The sequence below is a fragment of the Petromyzon marinus genome, chromosome 5 (genome assembly GCF_048934315.1).
Source record: "Petromyzon marinus isolate PM22_M1 ecotype Great Lakes invasive population chromosome 5, UKy_Petmar_22M1.pri1.0, whole genome shotgun sequence".
In the NCBI taxonomy this organism is placed as follows: Eukaryota; Metazoa; Chordata; class Hyperoartia; order Petromyzontiformes; family Petromyzontidae; genus Petromyzon; species Petromyzon marinus.
This window is the reverse complement of record NC_133671.1, coordinates 8,579,878-8,592,968: the sequence shown is the minus strand read 5'-3', so window position 1 is coordinate 8,592,968 and position 13,091 is coordinate 8,579,878. Positions and strand designations below refer to the sequence as shown.

Sequence of the window (13,091 nt, the reverse complement as noted above, 5' to 3'; positions counted from 1 at the left end):
TGATATCGCGTGGACGGCCGAGAGTTTGTTCATGATCGGTGGCTGACGTTCGCGTAGCGCGACTCGCTGTGTGCGGCACGCGACTGTGATCTAGCTTTGTTTTATATATGTGTGTGTGTTTGTAACGACTACATTTATAGATGTCGTATAGATAGCTGATCGTCTGTTTGAGCGTTAAGAGGGTAAGGGATGTGGCAAGACGCATTAGCAGGATTGGCTACGTACGATGCGAACGAAATTCAACATACTGCACTGCTGAGAGGAACGCACATGCGGGTAGCCTGCAGTGTGGTTTGACTTCATCATCCAAGCGGGCCGAAGAGAACAGGGAGACACTTGGAGAATATCTAAGCTTCGTGTGTAAAAAAAAAAGAGGAACGCGAGAAAGACTCTCGAAGGAGGTTCGGAAGAGACTTGCAAAATAACCGAAACTGAACGACCGAAGAAGATAGGAAGACCGTGGGTAATAAATACTGCCAGTAAATAGGTAAAGCGAGACAGTGAAGACTCTCGAGTTCAGAACTCGCACATAGAGAGAGAGATGGATAGAGAAACGCGGGTAGCAGCAGGGAGAGCCACGACCAGTGTGGGCAGCAGCAGCAGCAGCATGGCTGGCCGGGGAGGCGTGCAGGTGGTGAAGACTCACGGCGAGCCAGTCTACGTGAACTCGCTGCCCGCGGGACACATGCACGCGGGCAGAGGCAGAACCGCCAGCGAGTGGGAGACGGAGGCGCCCAGCGGCGGCAAGACGAGGCGCCGGTGCTGCCCGACTGTGCACGCCACGCTGTGCCTCATCGCCCTGCTGCTAGCCGGGCTGCTCGCCCTGGCGCTCCTCGCCTACCTGCCCACGGAGCTCTACTGGCAGGACGGACAGGTGAGATGCGCGCCTGCGTGCGCGCGTGTCCGTGAGACGCACGTGTCTGTGTGTCTGTTTGTGTCTGTGTGTCTGTTCTGTGTGGGTGTCTGTTAACCTGCGGATGCGCGTGTCTGTCATGGGAACCAGCGTGGCAGTGGCCACAGCAGGACCCGGCCTCTCGTGCCACGTCCCGACCTCAATGGGTGCTCGCCAACTATGAGCACCCGACACAACAGTTCGTGTCGGATTTTCGGGTCGGGTTATTTTGTCTTTGCGTGTGGTGAGCAGTGGGGCAGTGGTTAATCGCACTGCGCTCCGAACTGCATTTTACAGTGAATTAGGAATTTTATATCGCTCCGAACTGCATTTGACAGTGAATTAGGAATTTTATATCAAACGGGTATGTTAATAGTTTAGTCAGGTTGCAATATTACTGTTATAATTATATTATGCAACTTCAATAACCACGTGATGTATTGTCGTATTGCGTTAATGATGATACGGCAACAACATTTCAAGGAACAGTGTACGATTCTAATTCAATCCATCGAAGAAAATAACACGTCTGCTCCTCCAATAGTGAACATTCGTACAAATGGCAATACAATCGTGAATTAACAGAGTAACAATATTGCACCGTTGTGTTATTATCGTGCTAAATCCTATAACATTGCACGGATGGACAATTAGATCACTGTACGTTATTAACACGACAGTGATTATAGCAATACAACAATACATTTGGGTGGAGCGGTGGCGCAGCAGTTAGCGCAATTCAATATTCGCAAACCCAACGACCTAAGTTTCCATCCCAGCCACCGATAACATCATTGTTCGCCGTTGTACTCTACGAGAAGCTTCACCAACCCACGGTTACAATCATGGTGAAGTGTGGTCAACTACGCATGATCCGCAGAGCTATTTAAAAAAAAAAATACAACGGCATAAAATAAATGATTTTAACTCTCGATGGCCTGGGCGCTGTCACGCGCAGCTGACTATCTGTGCCACCCACGTGGCGCACGCATAGACGGGCTGACATTCGCCAAGCTAATCATGGACCCCGCAGTGAAGTAGTGGGTAACTCATCTACTACACAGCTGCTTCCCGAAGGAAAACATTGCAGCAGTCGACATTGATGACTATGTCATGTTGATGAGTCCGAACAAGGTCGAAACCGGTCTTCACAGCTCTCTCTCTCTCTCTCCCTCTGTCAGTCGACCTCTCTGCTGCCCATCAGTCGGTCACGTTTACTCAAATTTCATTTGATGGTGACCTCAACATAAGAAGGCCGCAGCGGCAGTTCTATGGGGAACTGCTGCTGATGGTTTTTGCACAATTTCACGAAGGCGAAGTGTTCACCGTACACGTTGTCGTGTTGCTGTTCGTCGTCACGTTAACAGATGTGCTCAAGTAGTCCTGCTTCAGCAACCACCGCTACGTTTGGATAACAAAAAATGCACACAACACAATAATTTATTTTCTATTTCACCTGGACAACTTTATTCATTGGCTGCGGCGAGTTGAGGAGGGTTTACGACGCAGATTTGACCCAACAAACCAAAAGTAGTCGATCGTGAAAGCCCCGCGTGTAAAAAAAATATATTCTGAAACGTCCACTTAGCATCCCCGGTACTCTACGAGCGTACACGTGTGTGTGTGTGCACGTGTGTGCACGTGTGTGTGTGTGCACGCTTTGCGACATGGCAAAGCACTTCCTGAACTTTCCCTGTTCAGATCGTTAATTAACCTTGTGTGTAAGGCTTATGCACGCAAACGCGACCAGCTGCCCACACCCGTTACACCGCGTTGGGGCTTTTTTTCCCCTTCCCTTCGCACGTGAGAACATTCTGTTGCATAATCACGCCGGTCAGCTCGCTAACCACTGTGCCAGTTCGCACGGAGCGTGCGCTGACTCACAACCCCGCCTCGCACCGTGTACCTGTGATGACCGTGCGCAGCAGTCTCTCTGCGTGAAGTCGACTGATTTGGGAGTCCGTGACATTGTCTGCGCCACGGTGGCTAGGAGATGTTAACTACCTGGTGTCTCTCTCCTCGTGGTCGCGTGGATTTTTTTCCGGGGCCTCCGGTTTTGCCCTCCACATCGAGAATCAACGTCACGCGTTTAGAGCATTTGGCTGCTATAAATTGCCACGTGATAAGCCAACTTCGTCGAGCTATCGTTTGTGTCTAGGTCGTTCCTGAAGAAGAATTATAGCAACTCGGTAGGCCTTACCTGGTAAAATAAACATTGTTTCATAATTTTAATAGTTTGATACACGACACAGAATTTCCCTGTATCACAATGTACATGTTTTGTCAGATACATCCCCTTCGTCTCCCAATGTAAGATGCCTGTTGCATGTACCTTGCTGAGTTCACCCCAAGATCTCGGTGCCTCTTGTAGCACGCAACGAGAGGTGGAAATTCCACAGTCCACTGGCGAGGGGCCAGTCTTTCCAAAGGGCAATACTGATGAGTGCATGTACAAATTGTAAAAAAAAGACATCCCTTGATTTACGAAAGGGATGCGTTCTTCAAAAAACACACGTAAAACGAAATTTCGTAAATCTGAATGGCCTTTCCCATTAATGTAATACTAAACATTAGGGGTGTGTTTCGGACAGTTATTCCAACTCTACTCCTAATCTAAAAAAAATACACCTAAATTTCGATTTAAAGCTTTCGTGACTGCAGGGATTCATATTCTTGGTTCTTTCGGTAAAGCCACGTGATTTTACCGAATGAACCAATAATATAATATACACCTACATTACATTTCATGATACAAAAAAACATAAAACGACTGAATAATAATAATAAGAATAATTGTAAAACAAACTAATTAACATTTTCAGGGAACTCACTAAAATATCTTCTGCATTGTTGGAATATGACTGGCAAGGCGATGCGGAGGCGTCAATCTTGCACTGCGGTGATGCCATGACGTTGTCGCGGAAGGATGACGCAGATTTCCCTGGCGGCTTCCCGTTTGATCATCTCGTGGCACGTGACGTAGTGAAATCTGGTTCACACGGAGATTCGATTTCGTGCATCCAAAAGTGTCCACACGATGCCAATTGCGTGAAGGCGACACGTCGTAAACCGAACGTTCATAAAACGAGGGATACCTGCACTTTGCAGAACTAGATTGACCTCTGTCTCTTAGCCTGATAAGGGGCCGTCCATAAATGACGTCACGCAATTTTTTGCCGATATTTGACCCCCCCCCCTTCCCCCTTCGTCACACGGCGTCATAAAAAGTCAGACCCCCCTCAAATATGACGTCACAAAGCTCTACCCCCCCCCCCTCACATACCATATTTCCATTTTGAAAATAAAACATGCTTCAAATCGCTTTAAATTATTGTCATTGTAGTGCGTATTTAATGTGGCACTGCACTCTGATGTTGTAGGAGAAAACATTTATTAAAAAGGAGGCGTTGGAAAGCTGAAATTTAGCATAAAATTCACTTGGAAATATTCAACGTCTAACTAAAACTGCAGATATTCAGAATATTATGTTGAAATTCTCTTATAATTATGAAATATTTAAAGTAATTATAACTATTTAAAAATACTTTAAACTTTGTAGTAGAACGAAGAAAAATGGAGAAAACAATTATAACAATCACATATTCATTCCACAGAATGAAAAGCCCTGGTAGAATAATTTGAATCAAAAAGTTTAATAACAATCATTCAAAAAATGTACAAAATGTATGCTTCTCCATTCTCCCATTGAGAAGCAAAATGCCCCTTCATGGAATAAATAAAAGGTGACCTTAGTAAATGTAAATAATCAAATAGTTAATAATGAAAATAAATCTAAATTAGTGTTGTTATAACAATTCTATTTAAGTTTATTTAAAGTTGCGCATTTTGATGTGACGTCACATTTCTCAACCCCCCCCCCCCTCGTCACACATCGTCACAAATGTCTGACCCCCCTCCCCCCTAGGTACGTGACGTCATTTATGGACGGCCCCTAAAAGCAAAGACGATTTTTTTCAATTATTATTATTGAGGCAATGCGCAGGCCCGTTGCACCGGGTTGTGACGTGCATATATAACGTCAGCGTCAACTAAAACCGATTGGTGAAACAAGGCAGGGGATAGACAGATGAGAGAACGGAACAACGCTGCCCCAAACCAGGTGGGGGTCCCACCGTAATTGGTGAAGGTAGAGAGAGGGATGTAGCAGGAACCACGCGACTTGACATAGAGAGATATAGCAGGAAACACGCGACTTGGCATAGAGGGATGTAGCAGCAAACACGCGACTTGACATAGAGAGATATAACAGGAAACACGCGACTTGACATAGAGGGTGTAGCAGGAAACACGCGACTTGACATAGAGAGATATAACAGGAAACACGCGACTTGACATAGAGAAAAAGACTCAAGAGGCGACCTGAACGAGCGCGTTTTCCTCCCAAACCCCTCCGAAATCCGGCTCCTGTCGAACACGGTTCTTTTTTTTTCGTTTGTGTGAAAGTTGAGCACGTTGCTGAAAGGACTCCTCCGTCTGGTTCATATGACGGAGAAGGGACCGAGAGAGAGAGAGTTCAGCTCCCAGCTATGAGAGCTCACCGCAAAATGTATGTCCATGCCGCAAAGAAACTCACATCGTTGGGCAATGCGAAACCAAGATCGAGATATCCTCTTCAGAAGGAAGTTCATGAGTGAAATAAAATACGTCACGTGAATTCACAATACTTGTTTGATTTCAAACCAACCATAATAGTTTTGGGTTAAATCGCGTAAATATAAATGCGTCGTTAAACCCGTCACTACTCGACAGATTCAATTACAACTATCCCTCTATTTAAGGAACGAAACAGGAGCATTTCTCCACAAATCTGGCTGTCGCCTGGTGATGCTAGCTGTAATTACTGGCGAAACGTCGTAACTCAGATTGTAAATTTTGTGGATTTGCTCTCCGACACAACCGGCGTGCTGTACTCGTAACGAATTGGCCACGTTCTGTTTACGTGACAAACCTTACTAATTGGCTGTGTCGGGTGGTGGCGGGTCTAACGACACATCTATATAATTACGCGATCTAACTCCCCCCCCCCAAAAAAAAAAAAACCTGTGTATGAATGATATTGGTCGCGAAAGCCTTACGACTTGTTAAACATTTCAAGCCGAGTTTGTTGTCGGGCGTCTTTCACTCGGGGTACAGCAGTCGGACAAGTTGAGCCGTCGGAGAGAAGGGCTTTTGCATATTTTGCGAATGCTCCTTTTTGAACCCAACCTCTGAACCAGCCGGACGTCACTCGCAAGCGGAAGGTTGAGAGTTCAAATCCTCGTTGGGGTCGGAGTTGTCTCGGCCAATCGTTTCTCGGATGATTAAGTAATCAGCAACGGGGTTTCCTCAACTTTATGCGCGTTCATTTTGTGCGATTTCACGCTGTATATGCGACGAACTAATTTCCACGCAAAATTCGCCGTTTTATGCGCGTCGAATTCACTTTACATGCGCATATGCGGTCGGACGTTTGACAACATACTGTGTGTACTGTAAATACTGTATGTCATATTCTCATTATATGGCTTTCACTAATTCCTCATTCATTCAATCCATTCATCGTCATTGACTGCCATCAATTTCGCTTTCACCGAATTCGCGCATCACAGATTCGCCCGTGGCTTCCTCTCTCGCGCATCATGCCATTCACATCACCTCCACAATTAAATGCGTTCATTCTGTGCGAAGCGCCCTGGATAAAGGCGCTGTACAAATTCCACAAAGATACGGCATTGTAAGGCCCTCCAACTAAGGTTGAACGCACGAATACTTGAGCTCTCTCCATACGTCCGTCCGTCTGTGAAAGGCGCTAACAACAACCCCATCGTCACGACGGGCCACGATGCCCATGAAACGTCAGCATCCACGTCGCGTTGCTCGTCGCGACTTCGCCTACCCGAACCAAAATCGGCCACGGCGATCAAAGGGTTACAGCTCAAAGCTCATCGGGCACAAGCCAGAGCGACAAATGATGATTCGCAAACATTCGACGTGTCGTTTAACCTCTAGCAGTCATACCTGGCGACTTTCACACGCTAAAGGGTCGTCCATAAATGACGTCACGCACCTAGGGGGGGGTCAGACATTTGTGACGATGTGTGACGAGTGGAAGGGGGGGGGGGTTGAGAAATGTGACGTCACATCCAAATGCGTAACTTTAAATAAATATAGACAACACGTTCTACTTAATTAAATAGACTTTTTAATAAATGTTTTCTCCTACAACATCAGAGTGCAGCGACACATTAAGTACGCACTACAATGACAATAGTTTAATGCGATTTGAAGCATGTTTTATTTTTTTGGGGGGGGCAGAGCTTTGTGACGTCATATTTGAGGGGGGGTCTGACTTTTTGTGACGCCGTGTGACGAGGGGGGGTTAAGAACCGTCCAAAATTGCGTGACGTCATTTATGGACTGCCCCTAAGACATACGGATACTGTGAAGTGTGATACCATTCGTGCGCGATTTGTTTAAGTTCGTGTGGGAGACCTGCGCTCCTTGAAGTTGCAAGGTCTGAAACGATGCGGCGATTTAAAAACTCGCTTCTAACTCCCCCTCATCCCTCTTCTTCCCCCTCCCCCCCGCAACCGCTCCACCCCCCCCCCCCAAAAAAAAAAAACCTGCTACCCCGAGCTACCGTGGTCGTGCAGTGCCCCCCAAGTGCCTCCAATGGGGGTGCCTCGTTCGATGGCGCATCGCTCTGGCTCGTGACACCGCGTGTCCCCTCGTCGATGCCTGTACTTACCTTGGTGTCCTTGAATAAAACAAAAAATAAAAATAAAATTAATTTCAATTACGAGAGAGAAAAGTGTCAGCTCTAACGATCACAAACGCGCCCGTCGGACTGCGCACGTAAGCGCGAGAGTCTGTTATTCGGGCGATGCGCTAAATGACGCGCACGCGAGATGCTAAGGTTTCAATCGGACAAACGGCGAGAACAAAAACAATTGTCATTATTGAGACAACGAGAGAGACAATACAACACGAGATACGGCAGAGAGTGGGCACACGGTGACAATCCAAAGAGTTGCTGGTGGCTCGTGAGGTGTTTTAGATGACTGCGATTGAAGGTGAATGCTGTTTAGAAATGCACGGCTTGGACTATGGCGTTTCGACGCGTAGTCGTTCACGGATGCATGCCATGGAGTTTGTGTTCCCCCTTCCCCCGCAGATATATCACGGTGTCTTCTCTCCCTCCCTTTCTCTCTCACACGCACGCAGCTGAAGTTCCACTCGAAAATAAAGGTGGTGGACACTCCGACATTCGAGATGGTAAGTGATGTTACAACGCTGCGTCATCTCTTTTTGAATGCGTCTGAAAAACAAATATGCCGTGGCTCTAACGCAGACGCACGACGCAAAGCCACCCAGAATTGCCCTCCATCTCGTTAGAGTCCCGAAGCGGTGAACGAATTTCGCCAGCACTCGGATGTAGGGCTGTCTGGGAAATGCCAGGTGCTGTAGGCTTGAACTGTGAGGCGGCCACGGAGTTGGCGGCACGCCAATCGATAGTTAAATTGATCCACGTGGTGCTTTGAGTGCTATCGCCTCGTATGCATTACAAGGCTAATGGGAATCAGAATCAGAATCAGAATCAGAAAGGGTTTTATTCGCCATGTAAGTTCACACCGACACGGAATTTACTTTGGCAGGATGGTGCATACATTCAACATATAGGAATCTAAAATCTTAAATAAGTTTTAAACAAGTCTTACTATAATAAGGGTTAAAAGTCTAACACTAAGGGGCTGAAGTATATAAAATTAAATAAATATCGAATATAAAATAGCTTTAAGATATAATTTAAAAATACAAATAGGGAAACATAGTTAATATCAGCAACGTGTCATTATGTAGATCAAATGTTAAAAACAGTGTTAGCCCTTGGCCTTGTTTAACAGGCCAGCAGCAGATGGGAAGAAACTGTTTTTATGGCGTGAGGTTTTGGTCCTGATGGACCGAAGCCTTCTGCCGGAGGGGAGTAGCTGAAACAGAGAGTGTCCAGGGTGGGAGAAATCGGCCATAATCTTCCTCGCTCGCCTCATAGACCTTGTCGTGTGCAGGTCCTCGAGGGTCGGTAGATTGCAGGCAATTACCTTCTCAGCAGTGTGGATGATACGCTGCAGTCTGCTCTTGTCCTTGGCAGTGGCAGCAGTGTACCAGACGGTTATGGAGGAGGTGAGGATGGATTCAATGATCGCTGTATAGAATTGCACCATCATTGACTTTGGCAGGTTGAATTTCTTCAGCTGCCGTAGAAAGTACATCCTCTGTTGAGCTTTCTTGGTGAGGGAGCTGATGTTCAATTCCCACTTGAGGTCCCGGGAAAGAATAGTGCCCAGGAAGCGGAAGGACTCTACAATTTTTACTGGGGAGTCTAACAGGGCGATGGGGGTGAGTGGTGCTGTATTCTTCCTGAAGTCCACAACCATCTCAACTGTCTTTAGAGCATTTAGCTCTAAGTTGTTCTGGCTACACCAGGTCACCAGATTGTCAGCTTCCCACCTATAGTCAGACTCATCCCCACCAGAGATCAGCCCAATGAGGGTGGTGTCATCCGCAAACTTCAATAGTTTGACGGACAGATGATTGGAGGTGCAGCTGTTGGTATACAGGGAGAAGAGCAGAGGGGAAAGGACGCAGCCCTGAGGAGTTCCGGTGCTGATGGACCTGGAGCCAGAGACTTGTGTTCCCAGCTTAACGCACTGCTTCCTGTCAGACAGGAAGTCTGTGATCCATTTACAGGTGGTGTATGGCACGTTCAGCTGGAAGAGCTTGTCCTGAAGCAGGGCAGGGATGATGGTGTTGAAGGCAGAGCTGAAGTCCACAAACAGGATCCTGGCGTAGGATGCTGGGGCGTCCAGATGCTGTAGGGTGAAGTGGAGGGCCATGTTAACTGCATCGTCCACAGACCTGTTGGCTCTGTAGGCAAACTGAAGGGGGTCCAGGAGAGGGTCTGTGATGGCTTTGAGGTGTGCCAGGACCAGGCGCTCAAAAGACTTCATTACCACAGATGTAAGGGCGACCGGTCTGTAATCATTTAGTCCTGTTGGCCTTAGCTTTTTGGGCACAGGGATGATGGTGGAGGACTTGAGACAGGCTGGTACATGGCATGTCTCCAGGGAGGTGTTAAAGATGTTGGTGAACACCGGAGACAGCTGGTCAGCGCAGTGCCTGAGGGTGGCTGGAGAGACAGAGTCCGGCCCGGCTGCTTTGCGTGGATTCTGCCTCTTGAAAAGTCTATTAACTTCTCCCTCCTGAAAGGAGATAGTCGTCTCTGTAGTATTGGTGGGGGATGGGGCCTCTTGGGTTGGAAGGGGTGGTTCAGGACAGTCCAATTGTCTTTCAAATCTACAGTAGAACTCGTTCAGGTCGTTGGCTAGGCGGGAGTCGTTAGTGGTGTGGGGGGCTCTGGGTTTGTAGTTGGTGATCTGCCTGAGCCCTCTCCAGACAGAAGCAGCGTCGTTTGTAGAGAACTGGTGTTTTAGTCTCTCTGAGTACAGTCGTTTAGCCTCTCTCACCGCTTTGCTAAACCTGTTCTTCGACTCCTTGAATCTGTCTCTATCTCCACTCCTAAACGCTTCCTCCTTCTCCAACCTCAACCTTCTGAGCTTTGCTGAGAACCAGGGCTTATTGTTGTTAAAGTTCACCCTGGTACGTGTTGGGATACAGCAGTCCTCACAGAAGCTGATGTAGGACGTCACAGCCTCTGTGAGTTCATCCAGACTATTGGTAGCAGTCGTGAACATATCCCAGTCAGTACAGTCTAAGCACGCCCGCAAATCTTCCACAGCCTCACTGGTCCACTGTTTAGATGTCCTCACAGCAGGTTTACAGAGTTTTAGTTTCTGCCTGTATGTAGGAATCAGGTGGACCATGGCATGGTCAGAGTGTCCTAGTGCTGCTCGGGGGACGGCGTGGTAGGCTCTACTGACTGTAGTGTAGCAGTGATCCAGAGTGTTCCCTTCTCTGGTTGGGCATTTAATGAATTGTATGTATTTGGGGAGTTCGTGGCTGAGATTACCTTTGTTAAAGTCGCCAAGTACGATAACCAACGAATCTGGATTTGCTCGCTCCACACTCAGAATCTGATCGGCGAGCATGCGTTGGGCCTCTTTAACCTGAGGACAAGGCGGCAAATAAACTCCGACCAAAATGAGCGACGCGAACTCGCGAGGCGAGTAAAACGGTTTACAGGTTATAAAAATTGATTCAAGGAGTGGAGAACAATGTTGCAGAATCACTGTGACATCTACACACCAGCCACTGTTAATGTAAAAACAAATACCACCGCCTTTCGTCTTGCCGGAGAGTGCTATGTCACGATCCGATCTTACAAGATGGAATCCTGCTAGTTGTAGCGAAGTGTCCGGAATCAAATCACACAGCCATGTTTCCGTGAAGCACAATGCAGAAGCTGAAAGAAAGTCTTTGTTTTTTACCATCAGTAGCTGAAGTTCATCCATTTTGTTGCACAGTGAACGTACGTTGGAGAGGAAAAAGCTCGGAAGCACTGTTCGGATCCCGCGTCTGCGTAGCCGTACTAGAGCCCCCGACCGTTTACCCCTTGGGCGGCGTTTCGTTGCTTGAGCAAAGCCTAGCGCGGCATTGACTAGAATGCCTACTAATTCTGCCGCTGGAAGCAGAAAAGTAGGAATTAAATCCACAGGAGTTGTTTCCCTGATATTTAAAAGTTCGTCTCTTGTTAGAGAACTCCGAAAATCTTGGCAAAACACTGAATTGACAGACAAAACAAGACAAAACAGGGCGCACCGACCGGCTGAGGCTACCATCATCAGCGCCATCTTCGCACCAGCACGGGTGTGCTGAACAGCAGGACTCTCTCACCAGCACTGGTGTGTTGAACAGTAGGCCCCTCTCACCAGCATGGGAGTGGTGAACAGCAGGCCCCTCTCACCAACACGGGTGTGATGAACAGTAGGCCTCTCTCACCAGCATGGCAGTGAACAGCAGGCCCCTCTCACCAACACGGGGGTGATGAACAGCACGCTCCTCACACCAGCACGGGTGTGTTGAACAGCAGGCCCCTCTCACCAGCACGGGTGTGTTGAACAGCAGGCCCCTCTCACCAGCACGGGTGTGTTGAACAGCAGGCCCCTCTCACCAGCACGGGTGTGCTGAACAGTAGGCCCCTCTCACCAGCACGGGTCTGTTGAACAGCAGGCCCCTCTCACCAGCACGGGTGTGCTGAACAGTAGGCCCCTCAACACGGGTGTGCTGAACAGCAGGCCTCTCTCACCAACACGGGTGTGCTGAACAGTATATACAGAACCTTTGTATTGATCGGTACTGATCCGTGTCTCATCGGAAACGGTGGCGAGATGTTAACTCCCTCGCCTGGTATGCAGGAGGTCGTGGGTTCGATCTCGACCCTGACGCCTGCTGCTGCTGCTGTATATTTGGAGTTTGCGTGTTCTTCCCATGGTCACGTGGATTTTCTCCGGGTCCTGCAGGGTTTCCCTCCACGTTTAGAAACGTGCGTTTAGAATATTTGGCTGCCACTGTAAAATTTCCACGCGATAAGACACTTTGTTGAGCTATCATGTGTGGCCAGGTCGCTTCTGAAAAAGAGCTATACAGCTTCGTGGGCCTTACCTGGTAAAGCAAAAAAAAATACTTGCGTCGGTCTAGTGCATAATTCGTCTGGCTTGATGCAGAATCGTCAACTTCATTCGGATGATTGAGTTTTATCTCGCGCGGTCTGAACAAGTCCCACTGAATCACATCCTCTTACAAACGCATGGAAGGCGACACATCATTATCATCATCAGTGACGCATCGACGAATCGCTATCAATTATGCCCAGAGCTGTTGTCGGTTAAACCCATTGGTTGTTCGCGGCAGCTCTAGTGCAGTAAGCACGCGCGAATGCCGTATTTTAACACCGTTGTGAGCTGTGACATTAGCGCTGAGGACGCTCGGTGTAGCCAAGCCCGCGTTCTAAAAGGATACTACTTCGTGTAATAATGTTCAGTTCTATACGTAGGGTCATTGTCGTTCGTTCAACTTGCATCTCTCACAATCGCTGAGCGACCACAGTTGAACAGGAAGGCTGTCGCAGCCAGACGGTGAGACGGCGGCACCAAGCTCTGGAGCCCTCTTCATATGTTAAGACGCTTTCGGTCAATTAATAATGAGTGTTTATACATGTGTAATGACAGTAGAGTCAACCTAC

At 47.9% G+C, this 13,091-nt stretch overlaps 1 protein-coding gene across 1 annotated transcript in view; it reads left to right on the top strand.

Annotated features, from left to right (window-relative positions):
* Nucleotides 1-13,091, top strand: part of LOC142914974 (uncharacterized) — a 33,475-nt gene continuing 20,384 nt past the window's right edge. The window contains exons 1-2 of the mRNA XM_076061154.1: nt 1-874; nt 8,117-8,167. Of these exons, the coding sequence (XP_075917269.1) occupies nt 542-874; nt 8,117-8,167 (384 nt within the window). The 5' untranslated portion in view covers nt 1-541. The remainder of the gene's footprint in view (nt 875-8,116; nt 8,168-13,091) is intronic.